General features: G+C 38.5%; 2 protein-coding genes across 5 annotated transcripts in view; both read right to left on the bottom strand.

Annotated features, from left to right (window-relative positions):
• The window catches only part of LOC136828840 (zinc finger protein jing-like), a 145,786-nt gene that overhangs the window by 51,584 nt on the left and 67,612 nt on the right, over positions 1–26,590 (bottom strand). The window lies entirely within an intron of this gene.
• Positions 6,357–7,754, bottom strand: LOC136829056 (axoneme-associated protein mst101(2)-like). The gene has a single exon (XM_067087440.1). It carries the CDS (start codon positions 7,752–7,754, stop codon positions 6,357–6,359), a length of 1,398 nt encoding a protein of 465 aa, XP_066943541.1.

Below are 26,590 nucleotides of genomic sequence, written 5' to 3'. Positions count from 1 at the left end.
CCGGAGATATAAATATTTTTGATCACTCCTCTCGGCACTAATTGCTACATCCTGAATCCCTTCCACTGATTATTGTATAACCCTGCTATTTCCAGATCTCGCTCTTTTCGCCATGCCTCACAATGGCCAGTCAATGAGAGAGAGAGAGAGAGAGAGAGAGAGAGAGAGAGAGAGAGATGAAATCTGAAATGTACCCGCTTGCCCCCAATACAAAAGCAGCCAGATGAAAAAAAATATAAATAAACATCTTAAAACGTTTAAAGAGGTTTGAAGTGAGACAAAGCGACATGATGACAGTAGAAAGAGAGGCACAGGCAGTGGATGAGAGAGAGAGAGAGAGAGAGAGAGAGAGAGAGAGAGAGAGAGAGAGAGAGAGAGAAATGTGTGGGAGGAGGAGGAGGAGGAGGAGGAGCAGGCAATGCGCGGGGAGAAAGAGAGTAGAGTCGCCAAGTGGTAAGAATGGAGGAGGGAGGGCGGGTGGGTGGACGGGTGGGTAACAGGCTTTGCGAGGCGGGGAGGAAGAGAAAGGGTGGGGACTCCGGGGTGGGTGGGGTGCAGAGAGCGTGTGGTGTTGTCCCAGACGCACATTGGCACACACGTGTATCGGCGGCAGAGCACAGCGCCATCAGCAGAGCAGAGCCCGCTTTGGCCGACAAGGTCGACACATGGATACTGACCTTACATAACTGCCAACAAACACAGAAGAAGCCTTACGGCAGCCCACAATACCTTCGAGTCTCATGTCCACTTTTTAATCTACGAAAAGCAATCATCATCCGCGGGGCACATGATTATATGCTCATTCAGAAAAGAATCGAGCGGGGTGTCATCAACCCCTGCAACAAAAATGTGACATACATAATTCGATTCATAAGAACCAAATCACTCGAAAGTGAAATACAAAATAGCGTTGAGATTCCCATAATACACAGCAAAAACATTCCATTCAGAAAGAACAAGGAATAAACAATGTCCATTAAAGTCTAAATGTCAAACATCGTACTCACAATAAAATGTAAGAAAAGAGAGAGACTGCTGACTTGGGCGGATATCCGAAGCGCTCGCTCTCTCTCTCTCTCTCTCTCTCTCTCTCTCTCTCTCTCTCTCTCTCTCTCTCTCTCTCTCAAAGAAAGAGCAACAGCGAGGGCAAACAGCAGCTACACCACGCCAGTAGCAAGAGTAATCCGCAAGGTCGGCGGAAAGCCTTAACAGCTTCTAAAAAGTTCAACGTTTTTCGTCTTCTTCCAACATGAGTTATGACGTGGTTTTTATTTTTGCTGCTGTTAACAAAGAAATTATGAGGAAGGGTATGTTCTTTTAGCGGCTATAGATTGATATGATATCTGTTGAAAAAAGAATCCATCCCATAGAGCTCTTGCTTTGCTCCTAACCTTTCCTTTCTAAAAAAAAATGTGAAGTAAATCTATTACATTACGGGTTAGACTAAAGGATATATAAGCAAAAATATCACTCGACCTACGGCAACAAATCAATCTGTACTATGTATGGCTGTGTACACGCGACGTTCCAAACATTCAATATTACAAGTGTTCTAGATGTATGAGATTGTATGAGGTACGCTTTCAAGCTACAATATCTTGAGAGAGAGAGAGAGAGAGAGAGAGAGGCCACTGTGGATATATACTTGGAGCAAGTGAAGTGGTGATGAAGAGAACAGTGACCAGGGCAGCCCCGAGTACCATAGAGCTTCAAACCTAAGCAATCCGCGAGCAACTGCTGCTGCTGTCTGGCCCTCCGCTTGCCAAGGCTGATAAGAATGGCATCGACGCTCAAGTTGAGTAATAGTCGTACCCTTTGACGCAAGACGACCCTCTAAGATACTGGACCCCGTTCCTCAAGTTCGTGCTCAGTTCTTACTGAAAGCTTTTCAGTACTCAGTTCTTACTAAAAGCAACAACTTTTCCACGTGTAAACGAAAACAACGGTTTTTTTTTTTTTTTGGTGACGTGAGAACCATAGGATCGAACTCAGCAGCCCAGCTGGGATACAAAATCTGCTTAGATGGACGACGATAAATAGAAGAATTTTTCTTTGTTTCTTTACTACTTGTGATTCTCCCGGAGCACAAGATCAAGTAACCTTGACCGAAAAAATTTTTTCGAGGGCACGAGGAAATTTGAAGCAAAAATCTTTCCCAAAAATTGACGAGCTATATTTGGCGTAATTCAGCATCGACGTTACTTTACCTCGATAAGTACAAAAGCTAAACAAATGCACGGATAATGGAAAATCATAGATAATGGGAAAATACCTGAGGTGAATGATGTACTACAAATGATATAAAACGGATCTAGGTGATAAGGGTGAAACTCCTTTGCTGGTGTAAAAAGTGACGACGGGGCAATGAAATTCACGGTTTTATTTTGTAAATTATCATTTGGACATGAACGCTTCCTTATTTTCTAATAAAACAAACTTCCCGCCTTAACGCAAATATGTCAAATAAAAATCTGAGTAACAGAAATAATCGATGAGTATTCAATCAGCATCACGATGTTAACGCAATTCTTGAGAAAGCGTAAGAAAAGCAATCCAATAGTATCAATACGCGGATACTAAAAATTAATAATCGTAAAAGAAGTCAACTCAAATAACACATACACCGAAAACGTGCAATTCAAACGACATTAAAAAGAGAAACTTATGAATGCACGAGACTGAATATTTATTCAAGCAACGGATCAACCAAAGAAAATTAAACAAACTAAAAAAAAGTACAATTTAAAGAAAACTAGTAACGAGACAAAGGATCAGTAAGAAAGACAAGGACAGAAATCGTAAAGAAACAAGATTCCAAACCGTATAAAAAAACAGTGTCAAGGAAACCCAAATAGGCTAACTGGTTAAAGTGACTGAAAACTTGACTGAGAACTAAGGTCACTTAAATAAGAGGCCATAGCAAACTAACAAACATATGGTCAGTTAAATAAGAGTCCAAAACAAACTAACAAAAATATGGTCAGCTAAATAAGAGGCCAAAACAAACTAACAAACATGGTCAGCTAAATAAGAGGCCAAAACAAACTAACAAACATGGTCAGCTAAATAAGATACCAAAACAAACTAACAAACATATGGCAAGCTAAATAAGAGTCCAAAACAAACTAATAAACATATGGTCAATTATATAAGAGTCCAAAAAAAACTAAAAAACATATGGTCAGCTATATAAGAGGCCAAAACAAACTAACAAACATATGGTCAGTTACATAAGAGGCCAAAACAAACTAACAAACATATGGTCAGTTAAACAAGAGGCCAAAACAAACTAACAAACATATGGTCAATGGTCAGCTAAATAAAGTTTGTTCAGCTAAATAGGAGGCCAAAACAAACTAACAAACACATGGTCAGCTAAATAAGAGGCCAAAACAAACTAACAAACATATGGTCAGTCAAATAAGAGGCCAAAACAAACTAACAAACATATGGTCAATTAAATAAGAAGCCAAAACAAACACACAAACATATGGTCACTTAAATAAGAGGCAAAAGAAAAAAAAAACATATGGTCATTTAAATAAAAGTCCAAAACAAACTAACAAACATACGGTCAGTTAAATAAAACGCCAAAACAAACTAACAAACATATTTCACATAATACAAAGACTTGACAACCTGAACAGAAAAACGACAGATGCCTTCCCGGAAGCACCTGGCAACATGCGTCAATCGAAGATGACAAAGCCTTACAATAAAACATACACAACACACGCACATGCGTGTGTATGCAGGGTTTATAATATGTCCAGTATCATTTGTTATGACGTAGTTTTAATACCCTAACAATGCACACTTCCAAACTCTCCTCTGAAGTGGCTGGATGAATTTGTTCCTGGAAGAGAGAAGGCAACGAACGGATGTGAAAATAACATCGTTCAGCGATCTGGTAGAACCTTGGGAAGGCAAAGAACTATAATACGTACAACAACTTTCAGATCATAATAAACTTGAATTGGTGATGGCCACGTTCTGGTTATGAAAGACACATCTGGATATAAATTAAGTATAACTTAGTTTCACGAGACCACTGAGCCGATTAACAGCTCTCCTAGGGCTGGCCCGAAGGATTAGACTTATTTTACGTGGCTAAGAACCAATTGGTTACTTAGCAACGGGACCTACAGCTTATTGTGGAATCCAAACCACATCACAGCGAGAAATTAATTTCTATCACCGGAAATAAATTCCTCCAATTCTTCATTAGCCGGCCGGAGAATCGAACTCGGGCCTAGCGAGTGCTAGCCCACAACTCTACCGACTCTCCCAACGAGGAACTACATCTGGATATAGCCTATACGTAATAAAATAAAAACAAACTGGGAATTACCTAAAGCAGTATAATACAAAGTAGCATGATTCTGAATACCGCACGTATTTGCGGTCGATCGCATGTAACAAGGATATTGCGAGCAGTGCATATCATCTGGTGCACTGTAAACATTACTAAAGGGTGTTTTCATCGAACCTTCGGACCCTAGCTGCATCCAATTTGTAGCCTTTTACTTTGTATTTATTCCATGCACGGAATAAAATCTTCACCAATTCAAACGTGTAAAATGATTAACAATACAAATAAAATTACCAATATTTCTCAAACACAATTCCTGGGGGGGGGGAAATTCCAACAATTCCAAATGAGCGAAATTGTTAATACAAAAGAAAAAATTATCAGCAACTCATAAATAAATTACTAACAACTCCCAAATGAATAACGGACAATTTGACTGAAATAACTCTACATAAATACTTCTGCAGACAACAACCTGTCAACAATCTTTACAAATAAAATTACTAACAACTCGCGGGATAAAAATGTAGCCAGTTGTTTATTAATAAATACCCCGAGCCGATCATTCGCTATTCAATTATAAACTCGCAGTCCCTAGCAATTCCCTTTCATTTCGAGAACGAATCTCGAAATATTTTTCATCAAAAGCTCGAATTACGGTTGGGCATAAAAAGCTATATACCTATAAATATTAAGTGATACATGGCAATGCACAAAAAATTACAACACACAAGGTTCTTTAGGTTGCTGATGTAACATTTCTTCACACAAAAAGAAAAAATAGAGCGTTGCGTAAGGGTGGCATAGTTCTTTCTAAGCTGTCATGAAATACAAAGGCAAATGCATGTAACATGACCATGAGAGAGAGAGAGAGAGAGAGAGAGAGAGTAGAAAAAGCTTGCAATAAGTATTTTCAATTCTTTCAGAAAAATGTTCCGAATGCAAAGAGCAACGTGTTGATACTGGAAGAATTCCTTATACAAATAAAAATAGCAAACATCACACTGGCCATGCATTTCACAAACAAAACCTGTAGAGGCAAACACTGAACTGTTAAATTAAGTGGATGAGAGTAAAAAAAAAACACAGAGAAACAAAAAAAATCATTGTCTTTTCGTCAAGAAGTTTTTCTTTTTAGACACAAGCATAAAATTCAGCTGCCACAATCCTTCCAACTTGAAATATATTTCAACTTCATCATTCACTTTTCAAAGAAGAAGAAAGTGCAATCACTATTACGTACAATCACGTATTAAAATAAAAAACATAACAAAACTTCCAGTTCTCACCACAATATAGGATGAAGAACTGAATGCAGGCGCAAAGGAGGTATATGTGTGTGTGTATATATGCATGCATTCAGGCATGTGCATACTATACGCGTTTGCAAACAACGCCAATCATCTGTTCTTTTCAAAAGTCGTTCTATCACACCATTTTCCGTTTGTCCGCCGACTTCTGTAGAGTCTGCTGGTCAGTCCGTCCATTCCTACAATGGAAAGCTACACTCACGGTGACAATAAAAGTCCAATACAATGCCACATGCAAGCTTTTCCTTTTTTCAACAAGTGACTGGACCTATAACAAAATAAAAAAAAAAAATAAAAAAATAAAAGAATCCATGCATACAACACCGATGTTCTTCTGCTGCATCCTCTTTAACTGCATGTATGTACAGTACTTCACCTCTAACACACTCGACTACAAACAGCATTTTTATTTTTGTTTTCCTCCTCTCTCTCTCTCTCTTTATCGGCAATTCGTTTTCAAGATATGACTGTCGTTGCGGCAAATCAAAAGCTATGAGAGATTATCTACAAAAAGCAGCATTACTGGGGAAAAAATGACAGCATTAGTAATGATGGGAAACTGACACTCCGTTCAACGATTTCTCGGGAAAGCAGATGCGACATCGCGACTGGCAAAATAAAAGTGTACGGCAAATTCTATTACTTGTTAGGGATTACATCAAAACAAACAAATAAACAAACAAAAAAAGCAATGCAAAGCATGCCAATAACTACTCTCCCTGCTCATTGGCCACTCACAATCGGACGCGTTTCTTCTCTTTCGTCGCCGACGCTATTGGTGTTCCGGGACGCTTACATATCCCTTTCAATACAGCCCCTGATTGGAGGACTGGGCCAAGGGTAGTCGGGAAGGAGGTGCCTTCTTTCCTACCTTCTTTTTTCCCTTCTCCTCCCTTCCTTTCTTCCTCCGGGTTTCCAGTTTCTATCCCGGGATCACACGAGTTAGACTGGGAGGCGTTAACACCTGCTGCCCGTCGATTTTTCTTTTTCCTTCCCTTCCTCTTGACTGATTTCTTTCTGGTCCTCTCGGCCTCCTCCCCTTCCGCCACTTCTGAGACCGTCCCCGGCCTGTGTTGTTGGGCAATTCCAGTCAATTGCAGGCCGGGCAATGTCTGCAAGGCGGCGGGGTATCGGAAATCATGGGCGAGAGGGCGACGACTTCTAGAAGCTTTCATCAACGACGGACGAATCTCGCCGACATCTTGCGAAGTTGATGGCAGCGATATCCACGTTTCGATATCAGAACTTGATTTGCATTCAGAGATTTGTCTTGATTTGCTGGTACTGCAGCACGATTCTGAGAATCTGACGACGGGTTTTGATCTCCCACTTTTGGTGCAGGGTGATTCCTTTGCTTTTCTGCCTGGTTTATCTACGCATTTCTTTCTCCTCTGCTGGCCGTGAGAGATCCTTGCAGCCTCTTCTTCTCTCTCACCATCATCTGTTAATTTAGTTGTGAGAAACCTTTTACTACGACCCAGAGGGCCGGAACGAACATCTTCCCCTTTCTTCTTCATTTGCTTCGACGCAAAAAGCCACTTGCTTTTGCTGAAGGTATGCACTATTCCCTCCCCTTTATTCGAGTTATACTCCATTTCTTGCTGGGGGGTGAGTTTCGTGCTTTCATCTTTGCCTGCCAATCTGTTGCCTTTCCTAAGCCTACTGCATTTCTGCGCTTCATATTTATGGTCACTTCTTGATCCCTGCATCTGACAGCTGGTCTTGTTCTTCTTGTCACGTTCAGCGAACTCACCACAGGCACGTTTATTCGCCCTCAAACGCTCGCATCTCTTCCGTTTACGAGATGAATCAGCGATTTTGGATGTCTCAGCATCTCTTCCTCTCTTCCCTGGCGGACAAGAAGAAGAAGAAGAAGAAGAATAAGAAGAAGAAGACATCGCGGTGCTCACCTGACATACCTGAGCCGATGGTATGTCTGCTAAGTTACGTTCCTCGTGGTTCTGTTTCCAAAGCACCCTACGCCGTTTGGCAGTCTGACGCAGACAGGGGATTAAGCCATCGTCGACGTTCTTGAAGCTTCTGACGACGTCTTCCTTTTTCGTCTTCCTTGTCTGCACATGTACTCTCCCTCTCCCTCCCCCTCCTTCCAAGGACCTCTTCTTTGATAACATGTCCTCCCGTTGGAAGGATTTGCTCCCGTCCAGAGTAAGACCTTTTTCAAGGTCTATTTCACTCTCACGGCTAATGACCCCCTTCGAAGACTGACATGAGTTCTTCTTGGATAGTTTGTTTTTGGAGGGAGATGGTTCGAAAAGGGTCCTTCCTGCTTCCACGTTTATTTAGTTTGTCGCTTCCTTAGCGGTACTGTCTTACTTTATCACGAAACGAGTGACACCTAACTGAACAAGCCTAAAATCTGTTTCGAAAGTTTCAATATACATAAGAGTTTCATTGGATGTGTTACGTAACCTTTCATTAAAGATCAGCGATTTTTTTAATTATAGTGATGAAAATAAATGACAAATCAGTAATATAAAAAAAAGTTAAAATCAAATGATTAATGTCCTGATGAACCATTTCCTAATACAAAATATATCAACAACTAAAAGAAATGATACCTTTGACAAACACAGTCAGTCAAAATGACGCTTTACATACCACCTGTTACTTTACACCTTACACTTTCACTTTAAGCATAATCAATTTAGGCACATTTTCGGTTGGTTTGAGAGATTATATTAATATAAAAAATTCTTCTACCCCTAAAGTGCAATACTGTATTTTTTTTTTTACAAATATACTTGAGAGAGAGAGAGAGAGAGAGAGAGAGAGAGAGAGAGAGAGAGAGAGAGAGAGAGAGAGAAATTAAAATTCCCTTCTACATTCCACTTCAACACCTCTATTTTTTTTTTCAAATACCAACTCTACCAAAAGTCTAATGACTCCTTCACCCACGGGCCAATTCTCCCATTCCACCAATGGCCGTTCTTTCCCATCCATTCCCCTCCCGCGTCGTATTAACGAGGAGAGTGGGAGGAGGGATAAGGAGGGCAGAGAGAAGGGGGAGGGGGGAGGTGAGGTGTTATAGTATAAAAGAAGGGATCGCTCCGTGCTCATTGGCCCCACTCAATTTCCCCTTTTCAAAAAAAAAAAAAAAAAAAAAAAAAAAAAAATCATTATCACCTCCCCTATGAACCCTGGGGCTCACGCGCGCTCATCAGCAGCCACTCGGCCCAAAATCAAGTGATCTGGGTGACTGCACAATTGAGGGTTAAACAACACTACACAAACCATCATTCGCAATCTTGGGGTTTTGTATCGATCAAATAAATGTGTGGCCTGGGGGGCGAGGGAACCTTTGGTGTATAATATTGAAGGAGTAACTAAATAGAATAAAATGTAGTTCCTACTGAAGTTACAAAAAAGTTTCACTGTCTTTCGGTTAAGAAATTGCCACACATTATATATATATATATATATATATATATATATATATATATATATATATATATATATATATATATATATATATATATCCTTTGTACCTGACAAGGCACCAGAGGTCATTGCCCTTTCCAATCTCAGCAATAATGTTTGGGATGCTCTCCATACTAAGTATAAAAATTTATTATATTTATATATATATATATATATATATATATATATATATATATATATATATATATATATATATATATATATATATATATATATATATATATATATATATACATATATAATATTCATTAAAATATTTTGAAGATTTGCTGAAAACAATAGCTGTAACAGTCATACAAAGTAGAAAATGCTTATGAAAAGAGGGCAATGAAGAGAAGAGGGTGCAGAATGGGAAGGTACACAGGTCCGTTAGGCTTGCTTGAAAGCTGCTATGGTAAGCTGGTGACAGTTTGGCAGTGGCTGACAAAGGTCTGTCTGCAAGCAATATCTAGATGAGGCAAAGATTCTAAGCTAAAGCTTCTAAGCTAAAGGTAGTGTCGACTTTCGGAACGGCACAATTTTTACAGAAATTCATAATAAATAATGAATAAGTCTCTGGTTTCTCGCCATTTCATATGCGTGTCACGTCCATGAACTGAACTAAGACTGCACTTGGCTGAATACAGGTCGCTTACTTCCAAGGCAGCATTTATATCAATCAATTGAAAACGTTCTATTCACTTAAAACTCTTCATATCACATGGTACACCGGCACGCAGAACAATAATGACTGTTTAGTTAAAGTCTCCCAATTGAAAATGCTTAGTTGAACCGAATTTCCTAGGCTCTGTGTGTGTGTGTGTGTGTGTGTGTGTGTGTGTGAGAGAGAGAGAGAGAGAGAGAGAGAGAGAGAGAGAGAGAGAGAGAGAGAGAGAGAGAGAGAGAGAGTCTCATGTAATGCAATTACAGCTCGATGAAAACTACCTTTATTATAATGTAATATGTAAGAGCGCGATAAAAGAAAATAAATAAAAAAAAGGACTGTCAGCGCTGAATAACCAACCTAATATAAACAGCTAAGGTAGGAGTACCCGGGCCATCCAGATCCGGTCCTGAGCTGAAGAGTTGGTTATTCCAGTTCCAAATTAGGCCTAAACTATGCTATAAGCCATAGGCAAGGAGAGATCCCTCTTAAGCAGAGTGTCTACATGGGGATGACTGACAGCTCATAGATAACACGAGCTCACCTTCGCCGACTCTCCCTCAACAAGAGAGACGACGGAGTTGAACATTTTCACTGGTTTTTCTTATTTTCTATAGTGAAAGCAGAACAGACAAATAATAAAGTTTGGAGCTAAGGTACAGTGACAACGAAATAATCAACATACAATTGTTAAATACTATAAAACATACATACAGCTTTTACAAAACGTATAGTTTTATAATAAGCTACGTCACTCTAAAGGTGGGCGTTTTACCTAACAATCTGTGAGGGGAACATGAATTTATAACAACACACAAATGATAATCTCGTCAACTCTAACTCCAGCGTGGTCTTGGGGCAAAACCTAATGAACGGAATCCCTACCCCCACCCCCACCCCCACCCCAACAACTCTCTTCCAAAGAAACCCTGTTAGGGCCCTTGTTCTCTGCCCAGGGCGTTAAAGGAAGCAGGATTTCCTTCGCTGCCGCTAATCGACAACGACTGTCCACAGATGGGCGGAGAGTATCAATAATTTGTCAGTGCTCCAGTGGAGACTCAATTGATCACTCTCTCAACGGCAGAAACCGATAAAGAACAATGTTGACACTTCACTATGAATCTAATCTTATCAGGGCAATTCATTCATACAATTCTTGATCGAAGACGCTGAAATCTCTCGTGACAAGGACGACAGGATATGGCTGACATGCAATGATCAACGATGCTCGTGGGCTGATTGGTTGAAGTTGCTCAATTTCCGTTATTTTCATCATCATGGTTTTTCTAATCACCTTCATAATGAAATATTAATCAAGTTATACCCATGGTTGCTAACAGTCCCAAAATACATAAATAACAAAATAAGTCACAAAAATTCTAACGAAACAAACCAATTTTAACAAATGAAGTCATTAACGGAAAATTTGAACGTCAGTCTATTCCACACGTAACATTCACCCAGAGAGAGAGAGAGAGAGAGAGAGAGAGAGAGAGAGAGAGAGAGAGAGAGAGAGAGAGAGAGAGTCTCTGTGATTCCTAATTATGAAAGGGAATTTTGCTTGGATGAAGGCTGAAAGTATTCTGAAGCTATATATATTTACTAGTTTGCAGGTGCCCCACGAGTATGGTGGCAAATGAACAGATACAAAAGTTAAGTATACCTTAGTTTAACCAGACCACTGAGCTGATTAACAGCTCTCCTAGGGCTGGCCCGAAGGATTAGATGTATTTGACGTGGCTAAGAACCAATTGGTAACCTAGCAACGGGACCTACAGCTTATTGTGGAATCCGAACCACATTATAGCGAGAAATGAATTTCTATCACCAGAAATAAGTTCCTCTTATTCTTCACTAGGCCGGTCGGAGATTCGAACTCGCGGCCAGCAGTGTGCTAGCTGAAAACGGAACCCACTCACCCAACGAAGAACTACATGCACAGATATAAAGCAAGTGTTCAAACGTAGACATCAAAACGCTATAACACACACACACACATACATATATATACACACACACACACACATATATATATATATATATATATATATATATATATATATATATATATATATATATATATATATATATATATATATATGTGTGTGTGTGTGTATATGTATATATGTTACACTTGTCAATGCTGATCCACCTTATCAACGGGTGATTTAAACAACAGGAACTTACTTAACGCACCTGGCCCTGTCCTTGAAAATGTACCAACATTCTGTAAACGGCAACTACATTCAATTAAATCAGCAACAGACTCTGCAACAGCATGAGGCGAAGTAGAGAGCAGATAAAAAAAAAAAGAGAGTAACAGACAGTAGCAAGCAGACAGCAGGAACAGCAGGAGAGTAGCCCAACACACACACGCACACAGTCTATGCAACACCAGTAGCGACAGTAGAGAAGGAGCCACCCGACGCCCTCTCGCACCCCGGCAATCAATACTCAAGCCCAAACACCCAACCACCCTTCTTCTGCTGACGCCCACAATATATATATAGTACATTTATGGCCATTTTCGTACGTGTTATGTGCCCTCACGGACCTCCAGATAAATGAGGTCACAAAGAGGGATTTGGGGTCTCAACCATTCCATCTAGTACTCGAATATCGCCGATATAAATACGTAAAAAAATATAAAAATTCAAATTAGAAAGGGTGGCGGGATGTGGAGCTCCTGCATACCATCTTAAAAACAATCATCTCTGCAAATCCTTGGGGGAAAAAAAATGGCAGCTCGTGGTATCTCTCTCGCTTCCCCTCTCACAGCTCATAGAGGAAAAAAATGCGAAATAAATAAAAGCCACCCATATCCCCCCCCCAACACAAAAAAATTAATGACCTACATTGAAAGGCCCATGTGGCCTGCGCGCGGCTGTGTATGTGCATGCGTACGTGTATGTATGTATGTACCTATCCGATTTCTAACCCCCCAATTCGGGCCAACCCATGAAGTCTGTGAGGCCAAGTCAATACCTGGCAGTATGATTCCTAATCGGACAAACAGTTGGAAGCAAGAGGAGGGTGGCCGCATCCTGAGCTTCTCTGTCAAAGCCTCATTCTACAGGTTGTTTGCTTGAAATGAAAAGCCCCAGCACAGCGAGAGAGAGAGAGAGAGAGAGAGAGAGAGAGAGAGAGAGAGAGAGAGAGAGAGAGAGAGAGAGAGAGAGAGAGAGAAATAATGCTGCTCTTGACCTTCATTTACTACTGCAATCGCTGGGCAAGGCCCCAAGCCATTTGTTGCCAAGAGCTCGATGTAAACAGTTCATACCAAAGGACTTCGAAAGTCTTTTCGCGTTCCTATCTCAAAATAATGGCGGAAAAATTTTCAGATCTTGAATTTTCAGATCATTACGTGTTAGATATACAGATATACACACACATACATACATACACAAGCACACACCACACACACACATACATACATACATACATATATATATATATATATATATATATATATATATATATATATATATATATATATATATATATATATATATATTGAATCCTGAAAATATGGAACGTGATGAATATATAAATAAATGCAATCACTGTACTGTACTCTCTCCAAAGCAGATGGTCATTTAGATAACCACTTTATCAGTAACAACTTTCAAACACTCCTTAAAGTACAGTGCATTTGGCACACCTAAAAAATGGAGTAAATGATCACTATATTATGCCACGTAGATCCACGTCAACTTTGTACCTATGGCAGGTATTACATTAATACCTAGAAATCTCCAAGCAACGTCAACAAAACTAAATAAAAATACACCTTCAGCCACAACGAAAATACGCTGGATTAATCAAATTATACATATCAACATCGCCTACCTTCAATTACACGTATCTCCACTCAACAACAGTCTCTTGTTTCTTCATCTCTTTCAATCCCCAACTGATACTATCAAATAATGTCCTCCCTGGGGTTACTGGGAAGGACATTTTCAGACCATATTCATCTACCTTCCATCATTGTCTCCTCTAAAGACTCAACGGAACTTCAGTAATTTCCCTCAAGGTATTTTCTCTCCTTTATCTCGCTACCTGACACCTGCTCTTCCTCTAATAGCTCTATTCTCAAATCGACAAAATCTCTTCTAGTTTTATTATCATACTATAATTGTTGTTCACTGAATATAGAATTTAGGCCAAAGGCCATGCACTGGGACCTTTGAGGTCATTCAGCGCTGAAACGGAAATTGGCAGTAAAAGGTTTGAAAGGATAACAGGATGAAAACCTGGCAGTTGCACTATGAATCAGTTGTTAGGAGAGGTGGAAAGTAAGATGGAAGAAAGAGAATATGAAAGGAGGTACAGTAAAAGGAATGAAAGGGGTTGCAGCTAGGGACCGAAGGCACGCTGCAAAGAACCTTAAGTAGTAACTACAGTGCACCGCATGAGGTGCACTGACGGCACTATCCCCCTACTTCTTGTTGTTCATAGCATAAAGATCGAGCAAATATATTACTTCTGTATCCAACTTCAGTCTATTTGATTTGCAAATCTCCAGCAGCCTGCCCATTGCTTGATTTAATCTTGCTAAATTCCAATAAAATCAAACCTGCACTGAATGTCATTGTCCCCAATTAGCCTATTTGAAAGACTCAATCTCATTAATCGTTTCTGCATCTGGTCTTACTTCAGCCCCTTCCATATACTGATTTTATTCTCTGTCCCCTTGCCCTCTTTATCTATGTTATCTTTGGAGTTGTCTCAAAGACCCTTTTCTAGATAGTGATGAAGGTTATTAGAAAAGCTCTGTAAATCTTATTGCACGTTTGTCCCGTTTTCATCCTTGCAATATCAACAATCTATTTCACCTACAACCACTTTCTTTTTTTTTTTTCATTTTAAATATCTCTTTCTCTAGCCTACTCAGGATGAGCTTATTGAAAATCTTCACCAAAAACGACTAAGTGCAATAACTCTATAGTTATCACATTCAGTCTAGTGACCTTCCATTTGTTGTGCCTTCCAGTTCAAAAGCATCAGGCTTGTGTCTTAATTCTATATTCAAAAACCAGTCTAGTTAGTAGGCGAGAGGTAATTTCATCACATTCCGGGCTTTCCTACCGATTCCACTTCAAAATCTGCTAATTCATTCATCTGTACAGTAATGTCTTCTTCAGCTTCTGGCATATCAATCAAATTATCGCCCCCCCCCACCATATTTCTTGTTTATGACCTCGCAAAAATGTTCCGTCCATTGTTGTCTTTCTTCTTCTTCTGATGTTATCAATGACGTATTTCCCCTTTTTATAGACATTTTTCTATTTTCCTATTTTTCTTTGCATCCACAGATATTTCACTAATAATCCAGTCTGCTACCCAGACAACAATGCCACTCCCTCATTACATTGCTTGATCAACATCATTTGCATATTTTTTTCTGACACTTCGTTTTACTTCACTATTTACGCCAAAGTACTTTTGGCATTCATTATTTCCTCCATAATTTTTTCCCCATTTACTATCTGCTTTGTTCTATTTATTACTGTATCCCTCGTCTCAACTGACATCCAAGGTTTCCGTGCTGTTTCACCATACTCGAGTATTTCTGATGCTAAGCCAATGCTCACCGATTATATCTGCTTCTCTTCAGATATGGTTTCTAACTGCAAACCTATTTCGACATCCAACTGAAATAGCCTCTCAATGTTCACCTCTAATGGTATTAAACTTCCTGTGTGTGTGTGTGTGTGTGTGTGTGTGTGTGTGTGTGTGTGTGTGTGTGTGTGTGTGTGTGTGTGTGTGTGTGTGTGTGTGTGTGTGTGTGACATAAAAGGAGATTTCACTTTTTTAGCATGCTTCTTCAGTTACAGGCATGTTGAAAAACTTGCAAAAGCTCATGTGATTTGATTACAGATTACACATACATACATGCATACACACATATCTATTATATATACGCTATATGTATATGTATGTAAATATATATATATATATATATATATATATATATATATATATATATATATATATATATATATATTATATAAAATGTAAAGTAATGATCTTTTAACCATATTTTAACCATCACAAAAAAACAGGACAAACTGCTCTTTCATTGAAAAAATGATCTATTCCCTCTCAATCAACCAAAAATCCTGACTGACAAGCAGTGCCACATGCATGTGCCAAAACTTAATACCTTAACATGTCAAGGAAACGTTTCACAGTCGTGTTGACAAAATAAAATCCTTCAAATCACTATGTTAAAACATTGCTGTCAAATGAAATTTATATTGGAAGTCTCTCACCCGCTTGGTCGGAGAGGGAGGGGGGGGAAGATTTCTTTTAATTCGTTTGGAAATAAAACGCTCTCTAATAACTATGGCTTACTTTTACTGAATGGGTTAAGAATTAAGTTTCGTAATCACTGGGTTACATTGGATTACTTTTACTGAATGGGTTAAAAATTGATAAGTTCCCTAATCACTGGATTAAATTGGATTACTTTTTCTGAATGGGTTAAAAATTGAAAAGTTTCCTCATCACTGGATTAATGGGATTATTTTACTGAATGGGTTAAAAAAGTTTCCTAATCACTGGATGAAATTGGATTACTTTTACTGAATGGATTAAAAACTGAAAAGTTTTCTAATCACTGGATGAAATTGGATTACTTTTACTGAAAGGGTTAAAAACTGAAAAGTTTCCAAATCATTGGGTTAAATTATTTAGGATTACTTTTACTGAATGGGTTAAAAATTGAAAAGTTTCCTAATCACTGGATTAAATTATTTAGGATTACTTTTACTGAATGGGTTAAAAACTGAAAAGTTTCCTAATCTCTGGATTAAATTATTTAGGATTACTTTTACTGAATGGGTTAAAAATTTAAGTTTCCTACTCACTGGATCAAATTGGATTACTTTTACTGAAGGGGGTTAAAAACTGAAAAGTTTCCTGATCACTAGTATTTCATGGATTAATATGGAGACGTTTTCACATTAACAGCTGAAGAATGAAAACGTTTCGACATTGGATTAAAATGGGAAATTATGGAATTTCCATATAAATGGAAAATTTTCATATAAATCGGATAAGGACAGAAACGTTCCTTCACCTCAACCAAAAATGGGAATAAAACCTCACGTAGCAAATTAGGATGGAATTTTTCTTAAAACCAGGATAAAATGGGAATGTTTATTTCATCTCAGCTTTATATAAAATATTTTAAAAAATCTCATTTTCTTTTCTCCTTTGAGCCTGGGATGGACGAGGACATATATTTACTTTCCCACTGGCCATCTGAAAAAATTCGAAGGTACAAAGCAGATTCACCTCTTCAATAATCACCAAAACAAATTTGTTAAATACGACTGGTAAGGAAAATTACCATAATACTTCGGTTCATTTGTCTACAGTTATCCGTATGTGTGCATTCTTCATTAAAAACGTCTATAAAAGGACTTTGAAATATTATTACGCAAGCTATTCTTATTCATACTATTACCTTTATACAGTTCACGGACCTCTCTCTCTCTCTCTCTCTCTCTCTCTCTCTCTCTCTCTCTCTCTCTCTCTCTCTCTCTCTCTCTGTTGTTATTGTCATGACACAGAAAGTTCCTTATATAATTTCGACACTACAATACTAAGAATTCCGGGAAAGAGGCATCTGCACCTAATACATGAATCATAATTTACGCTGAAAACTAAACAAGGCATCAGCATAAAAATCTCATTAAAACCTAGTTTACAAATGAACACCATAAATAAAGTTCAACAATAACAATACAGTTGGCTAATAACTTCCTGAGAACGAATAAATGTCACGTGTTTAAAACAACAGAAGTTCCACTAATATGAAATGTTTTACTCAGCTCAGCTTAGAATAAGACATAATTTTAAAATAGAATAAATCATACGCACTCAAAATGAAACGTATAGTAAATCCCACAAATTAAAACTGCTTAGTCCCAAGAATTCAATATGCAAAGAAAGCGCAAAAAAGTTACAATGGACAAGTTTTCCATATTCAAAATAACATAATATCTACAGCCAAGTCTCTAAACCTTGCCTAAAGCGACAAAAAGAAAAAAAAAATTACAACAACACCAATTAAACTCAGTATTGCGTCACACCAACTCGAATCCGGTTGATAAATTTACAAGGAAAAAAAACCCTGCAAAATAATGAGCGAATGCCAAGAACTATGAATGCAAACGTGTCTATCCGATTTAAATTAAAATGAAATGTCCTATTTATTTATAATCTGTTCAAGGAATGCAAAATATAAAAACAAATCAAGTTCCAAGAGTTTCCCGCGAATACAGTGCGCTGCAAATAGAAAAGATACGTCCTCAGTGGATCAACCCAGAAATGAACAATGAAATCTCGTGATATTAAGTCAATTACAAACACACAACTCCCAGAACTCTCACAAACGCGACATACCATGACTTGGATGTCATTATCTAAACACTTAACAAGAATGAAACGTCACCAATTAAGTCGAATTACTAGACTGACAATCTTCTGTGAATTTTAAAGTATTTGCAAACAGTAGCTATCAAGAAACTGATGAGGAATTAAAAAACAACATAGCTAAATAGAAAAGAACCAAACAACTCTCCATCTGAAGGGCTTTCTACGTCACATATTAAGAGCAAAATGGCCTTCACAAACCAGTCCTACTTCGTATTCTTGATTCTACACAACAGCTCGATTTGGCGTACCCTGATACTAGAGCCAGTTACGATACCGCCGACTCGGCAAAACACACACACACACACACACACACACAAACACACACACACACACACACACACACACACATATATATATATATATATATATATATATATATATATGTATATGTATGTATGTATGTATGTATGTATGTGTCCCAGAACAAGTGTATACCAAGAAAATGTCACAAGACTGCAAAAATCAAATGAACGGAGGAGGAAGGGGGGGGGGGGCTTACGATTACCTCATCGAGGGCCTTACATTTTTAAATATACAATAATATACGTTTCTATGGCTTACTGATCATTCCAGCCCTTTCCTATATTTAGGAACACGCCTATGCTCTTCCCCCTTCGTGCGGTTCGGGGATCGGACGCTGGTACTTCCAGATGAGAGAGAGAGAGAGAGAGAGAGAGAGAGAGAGAGAGAGAGAGAGAGAGAGAGAGAGAGAGAGATTACCTGATGATCGATTTCAGCCCGCCATGGAAGTGGGGATTATCTCGTTGTGGTAGTTTTTCTAAAATTTTCTATCATTTTTCTACACTCAATGAAGTTTCTGAAAGCACTGACTCTTTCTAGAGTGAATACAAGGTGCCAAATCGAGTGGGAATCAAGACCCTGTATTGGAGTCGCAGAAGTAACCAGTGCCAATAGGCACTGCATCCTGGCTCATCCCGTACGATATCCAGGAACTTGCCTAACTTATGCCTGAATATATGTAAGAGCTGAATATATGTAAAGGATGAATACATGCAAGATTTGAATATGTGTCAGAGTTGATTCGTAATAGTTGAGACACAACCAATTTCGGCCAGGTTATGATACAAAAGAGATTGAGCTAGAGGGAATCTGACACCAGTTATAATATTTTGGTGACGAGAGAGAGAGAGAGAGAGAGAGAGAGAGAGAGAGAGAGAGAGAGAGAGAGAGAGAGAGAGAGAGAGAGAGAGAGAGAGCCAAACTGCAAGAAGAATCGGTTGCTGTGCAATGCTTTGTGAAACTGCCTTCAACTCCACGTACTTGGCTAGTGAAAGTTTACACTGGAAAACTTTGGGCATTCAAAGTTTTACAGCAGAACTTGACAAATCTAAAGCTTTGGGAGAAAAAGAAAGTTTCAGGATAACAAACTTTAAATGCAACTGGGGCACAGAGTTGCCAACAGACCATTATATTATATGTAAATATATATATATATATATATATATATATATATATATATATATATATATATATATATATATATATATATATATATATATGTGTGTGTGTGTGTGTGTGTGTGTATAAATATATACACATATATATGCGTAAACAGACTGACTTTTTTTATAATCAAAAATATTACCAGACACATATATCGTTTAACACCGAATTCACTATCCCCTGGGAATAACCTAAACCCAAAGGGAATTAAAAGTGTTCCTTGGCCGAAAGCCAAATAGTAAAAGTTAACAGTTTTTTATTGTTTATAAACCAAAAACACAGGTTGGACTCCTGACCACGGTACAAGCACTATCAGTTAGATTTCGATAGTAAACGATATTTACAAACAAAGACACACACACACACACATATATATATATATATATATATATATATATATATATATATATATATATATATATATATTTGTATATAAATGCATGTGTGTATAAATACACATACATTCATATTAAGACACAAATATCTTATATCAACTTACACCAAAACTGCTTCTGCGCCGAAGAGGATACGAAGCGTGGACTTTGGTTGGGATACAACGATAGACAGTGACTGTTACCACGCAGCTATCAAAAGATATCGATATATAATAGTTGATATCGACTCAAAGGTACAAAATCCTTTCGAATTTAGGCTCTGTTCATTAAATCGATGTCAATCCATCCCCACCACAATAGCTGATGTATATAAAATACTATAATGAACAACTACTAGGCTTATTTTACTGAAAGAAAAAAACTAAGGAACCAAGTTTCTCCAACGACGGGGCCTCTCAAGCAGAACGGCTGAAAGAGGCGGAGCTACAACACGCCCCGCCCGTTATTTCATTCCCCTTCGGTAATATAATTGACCCCTCCCCTTTTTCGCTTATCTAATTCCTCCTATTCGAAATATGAGAAAGAGAGAGAGAGAGAGAGAGAGAGAGAGAGAGAGAGAGAGAGAGAGAGAGAGAGAGTTGGTTTCCGAATCATTCTAAACCTTCATCTACGAAACAGTACACCGTATCACGATTTCTTCCCGTCATGAAAACATATCAATATGAGAACTGTTGAAGCTACAACACCAAACACTTGAGTTATTTACTTTTCGAGAAATAGTAAATATGAAACGAGTGTCGACCTCTACTTGTGATGCCTTAGAATATTAGCTAAGGTAAACTGACGCCAATAATTAATGGAAACATCAAAATCAATATATAATTAACCTTGGGCACAGGACTATATAGTCTTAGCAACTCCAAAGAGTTTGAATTTTGTTGGTGGCGCTTTCTCCTCAAATTCATGATTCCTACTTCATCAACAATACTGTTTACGTACGAATACGCTTGATTATCTTTGAACGAGCCATATTATTACTCTTAAAATACTGAACATACTCTTAAAATACTTTGCTAGAAGATGAGAAATTATGTGAAAAGACAAAGAGTACATTTGGGAGTCCGCCTAAAGAGACCCGGGGAAGAGCAACCGGAGCGAGTACCAACCGTCTTTCAAGTTTTTTATTTTATTATTATTTTTTTTTTTTTTTCCTAGATCATTTTTTCTGAGGCAACTTCCCCAAATCAATATAGAGTATTCTCCCTTACATATAATCCGTCCCTATCGCAAACCCAAGAGCAGCAGCCGTCCCAATCACCTTCCCTTCTTCTTCTTCTTCTTCTTCTTCTTCTCCACCTATCACATTTCCTCTCTTCTCTTCTACCTTTCCTCCCCAACATCGATCCGTTACCTCCCCTTACGCCATTCCACTCCCCGCCCCCTCCCGTTCCTTCCACACCCTTTCCCTGGTGTACCATCGCCCATCCTCTTTCATCCCATCTACTCTACACCCACAACCCTAACCTCTTCTTCCTTACCCTCCTCTCTCTCTCTCTCTCTCTCTCTCTCTCTCAGTGACTGACCTCACACACACACAAATTCCTTGCTTATACGTACGGTACTTCTCAACCGGCACTTCCCCACACCCCCAAGTCACATCGATCACATGAAATCCTATGATTCTCTCTCTATCTACTATTATTCTTAATAAAAAACCAAAAAGATTTTTATTGCCGTAACTATGATGATGCTTCAGTATTTAACTACCGCAGAATATCAAGATAGCCCACTCTTCATTCAAATTTAACGTAAAAATCAAAATTTTACTGACAAATGAGTAAACATGTCAGTCCTCCTTCCACGAGCAACAGTTTTATTCTTTACGTCTTCCTTTCATGCGCAACAACAAAAGCTAAATTTTTACCAGTCTTCCCACCATGAACGACGGCTATTTTTTTTTTTTTTATCAATCTTTATTCCAAAAGCTGGGCAATGGAAATGTTTATATTAGCCTTCCTTCCATGAGAAACTACTAATATTATTACCGGTCTTCAATCATGAACAACAGGTATAATTGTTAAAGTTCAGTCCGTGCGCAACAACATTTTCTACCAGCATTCGTTCCATGAGCAACAGATATACATTTACCTTCCTTTCATGGAAAAAGTTACATTTTACAGTCTTCATTCCACTAGCAATTGCTGTATTTTTTCCGTCTTCCTTCCATGAGCTGAGCAATTACCAGTCTTCCTTTCACGAGAAACAGCTAATTATTTTTTTTTTTTTTTTGTCTTTCAACAACAACAGCTAAACTCTTTTACCATTCTTCCCTTCTTTATCAAAAAACATGTTTTTCGTATTGTCCTTCCATGAGCTGAGCAAATACCAGTCTTCCTTTCACGAGAAACAGCTAATTATTTTTCTTGTTTTTCTTTCAACATCAGCTAAACTTTTTTACCATTCTTCCTTTCATTATCAAAAAACATGTTTTCCGTATTGTCCTCCCATGAGCTGAGCAGTAGTCACATTTTTAATAGCTTTCCTTCCATGGCAAACAACTTTAATTTTTACCCATTCTCCTTCCACGAACAACAGATATATTATTGCCAGTTTTCCTGCCAAAACAGCCCATATATTTTTTTAGTTCTTCCTTCTATAGAAAATACTTTTTTTTTTTTTACTATTCATGTTTCCACGAGCAACATCTATCGACAGTATGCCAAAGGCAGGCCACCGTAAATGTGTAGCATTAAAGGTGTTAAAAATGTTTTTAAAAAATAAGGCAGTTAAAACCATATACCTTTAAAAAAAACTTTCAATACACTGTAGATGTCAGTGAGGTACTCAGTTAAGGGAGACCTTTAAACTGTTCTGACAAGTGACCGCCAAAATCTCATAACTTAATAAAACTGAGGATCCGGCTCTTAGGCACGAGTCATTTTTGACAGTGGGGCATCAAAAATCTAGATTTTCCCGGAACTCCCTTTTTCTTGACGTAAAACATGTCATACTTATAACAGTTGTGCGTATGCACAAACGCGTATAACTGAGAAAATCAGTTCTACATGAACTTAATTTTATGGCCAGAAATTAACAAGAACAATCTCTGCAACTTTGCAACTATTGCGTACGTACCACGGAGAGCTATACCTCAGAGTATAGTCATTTACTTAGTTTAGGGAATATATTACTAGCAATAATAAAAAACAATAATGGCCAGAAATTAACGAGAACAACCTTTGCAACTATTACGTACCAGGAAGAGCTATACCTCAGAGTATAGTCATTTACTTAGTTTAGGGAATATATTACCAGCAATAACAACAACAAAACGGGATTCTATCACTATCAACAATAAATTATAATATGGAAAAACTTAAAGCTTTAACATCACAAGACCTTTCGGGACACAGACAAAGAGGGGCATTGCAATCCTCCTCCCACGCCATGAAGGTACATTTCCTAGTAAGTGAGCTCTTTGTATCTCTGTGTAGTCGCCCACGTTCATTCAGAGCGCGACCCCCTCCAGTAAGCCTATTCTCGTCCTCTGATCTATTGATACCTTTGTTATTTGTAGCCGAAACACCTCCCGACTCAATATTTCCAGTGAAGCATAAATGTTTCCATAAGGGCAAATGTCATACAGTTATGACAGGTGTCACTAGATCTAAGAATATCGCTGTCTAAATATATTCGATTGTTCGCGGCGTCAACAATTTCAAATGGGATACAACTTCGTTAACAAACTAGATAATAGATATTTTTCCTTACGCAGCGCCCCCCCCCCACTCTCTCTCTCTCTCTCTCTCTCTCTCTCTCTCTCTCTCTCTCTCTCTCTCGCGAATCAAGGGCAGGCCACCCACTGTACACAGAAGTAGTACAGCTTACGACCACCACTTAAATGTACTATCCGGGGTAGTTGACCACAGTTTTCCCTCTTGACATATTTTCATTGGAGAGAGAGAGAGAGAGAGAGAGAGAGAGAGAGAGAGAGAGAGAGAGAGAGAGAGAGAACAGTTGGACTCACATTTACCGAGTTTCTAGGTATCGTGTAGGTAAGCATTTGCATAATCTTTTCAGTCTTCTGTACTTTTTACCTCTTAACATTTTAGCAAATGAGATTTATAACTGTCCTGCAACTTTCTTTACAACACGTATAGGATTATGACTTGCATAACCCGCAGACAAAACGCGGAATAATCTTCTCGCTTCCTTTTTCTCATCAAACTCACTTGTCTTAATTACAATTACAGGCACACTTTCATCCTTTCCTCTCCAACTTAAACTTCTCTCACCAGAAAATTGTTGACTTTTGCACTACCGCTGATGAAGAAACTGCTGACACTTATTTTACTGGCTTTAATAATGTTAGTTTTCTGGTCCTTCTGAAGTCTGTCTCGGTTTTTACGATAAATTTTACCCTATATCAAAGGTTTAGAAGACGCTCCCTGACTGGTCTTGTAATTGAATTTCTAAAAGAGACTGGCGTGACTAACAATATACTTTACTTATTTGTTCGTTTTGCAACACATAGTATGTACTGTGCTAAAGGTATTTACGTAAGGGTCCTCTTTGATAAACCTGAAGTTAATCGATTTTTTCCGACAAACGCTACACCGACACGGCATAAAACGCCGTACGATGCTGAAAGCCTCTGCAAAATTCTGTTACGCTACTCTTATCTTTTGTGTGCTTTATCTTCCACGATTCTCTAGTAATCTCAATCCTATACTGTCTCGTAGTTTTAATCCTATTTAGCGTGAGTCTTCGACTCTTCTGGTGCTAAAGGCTCCCAGCAGGCAATATTCACGTAATATTCACCCAAAGGTGGCACAAAGGACATGTCCAAACCTTCTCCATCTCCCTTTCCCCATTATCTCAGCTACACATGAAACTCCCATACTTCCCTTATGGTTCACCTGTGTATCAAGTTTGACTGGAATCCCTTCATAACCTTGTTATGATAAGGTAAGAGTGACGGACACACTGACGATCAGATTGGCAGACTTTCTCCCTTCAAAAACTTCTACACACGACGTTCTACACTACATCAAGTTTGGCTGATATCCCATCAACTGTGTACAAGTTGCTGCAATGACAAGGCAAACATGACAGCGACACTGATGAACAAACAGACAGATATGGAGGAACTAAACCACGGTCACCCAAACGTACTCGACAGAGGATATATTATAAAAACAAGCGAACACATCTCCGTCGGTACGCTAGTTAAAATTCAAAATAAACATTCCAGTATATCGCAGGGGGATCTCCTGCAGCAAACAAAAATACTTTTCCTAGGCCACTCACATACACGGCTACATAACGAGCAGGATCTGAGCTAAACTCCCTTGCAATCTACCTGCAGCCATTTATTGTAAAAAGTGAAGTGTGTGACTGACCAGGGACATCTCTGGGGACAATGCCTGTGGCGAATGCAACACATTGATTGATGGACTGAAAAACGCCATCCACACAGCAACACACATATATGTGCCAACCTCTATTGCAAGTACACCTTCAAAGCACTCAGAACATTCGTATGCAAGCATATGGAGAAATATACTCTTACGAGGGAGATTCAAACATCTAGCCTACACCAACAACAAACGTAATCAACACAATCACGCGTGGAACAAATGAATTACTGACTCACGTCGGGATCGAACCCTTGCCTTTCAATTGAAAGACCTGGGTTCGATCATGATGTGAGTCAGAAATATACATCGACAATTGAAAAACAGCCTGACAAATACAACCGTAGGTAAATACCCTCTTTAAACAGCCAGTTACAAGCTTACACACACGCAAATGCCACAAGCAAATAGACAATTTTTCACAGAACCCATATAGGCTACTACACACACAGAAATACTTCTGCAGAACAACAACTTGTCCATACGCTTTCAAAACTCAGACACACAGAATGCAATCCTCCTTACAAACGAGTCAATACAGAAAATTCCAAAACGCCTGGAAACTACCTTACGTACTTACGCACTTACACAAGCACTCCTCCTCACCTGCAAATCAATAGAAAAAGCAAATTAATTGTGGGAACAGACAGAAACGGGGGGACCGTTACAACTTCAATTTAGTCAGGAGAAGGGAGGATTAAAATGAAATGAATGTCAATATACTGTATACCCACGTCTATGAAGGAAAACAAGTGGGGCGACACGGGATATAGATGACATCGGTGATAACATATCTTAAGAAATAAATATATAAATAAATAAGTAAAATAACTAATAATTTTTAGAAAAGAGAACATAAATTTTCTCCCTAACCAAATTAAAGATATCTGGTCGTTAAAGAGAATTTGCAAAATTAATTATCTAAAATATAAAACATAGCAGTAAACTGGCATAAAAAGAAACAGATTCAGCTCTTGAATATCAGCTCCAAGCTTTACAAATTCTTGTTCTCATACTAACTCCTCTGTCCCTTTCGGCATTACACGTATCAAAAAAATGAATGGTCTGCAAATAACAATACTTTAATTCTCTGGACAAAAATGAACACCAAAATTATCAAATCTCAGATCCTTGACAGTAAAGTTGTCAGCAACTTCGGAGAGAGAGAGAGAGAGAAGGAGAGAGAAACCTAATGCTGG

Source organism: Macrobrachium rosenbergii, chromosome 43, assembly GCF_040412425.1.
Source record: "Macrobrachium rosenbergii isolate ZJJX-2024 chromosome 43, ASM4041242v1, whole genome shotgun sequence".
NCBI classification, from domain to species: domain Eukaryota; kingdom Metazoa; phylum Arthropoda; class Malacostraca; order Decapoda; family Palaemonidae; genus Macrobrachium; species Macrobrachium rosenbergii.
The sequence above is the reverse complement of the archived record's forward strand: the minus strand, read 5'-3'. Positions and strand labels throughout refer to the sequence as shown.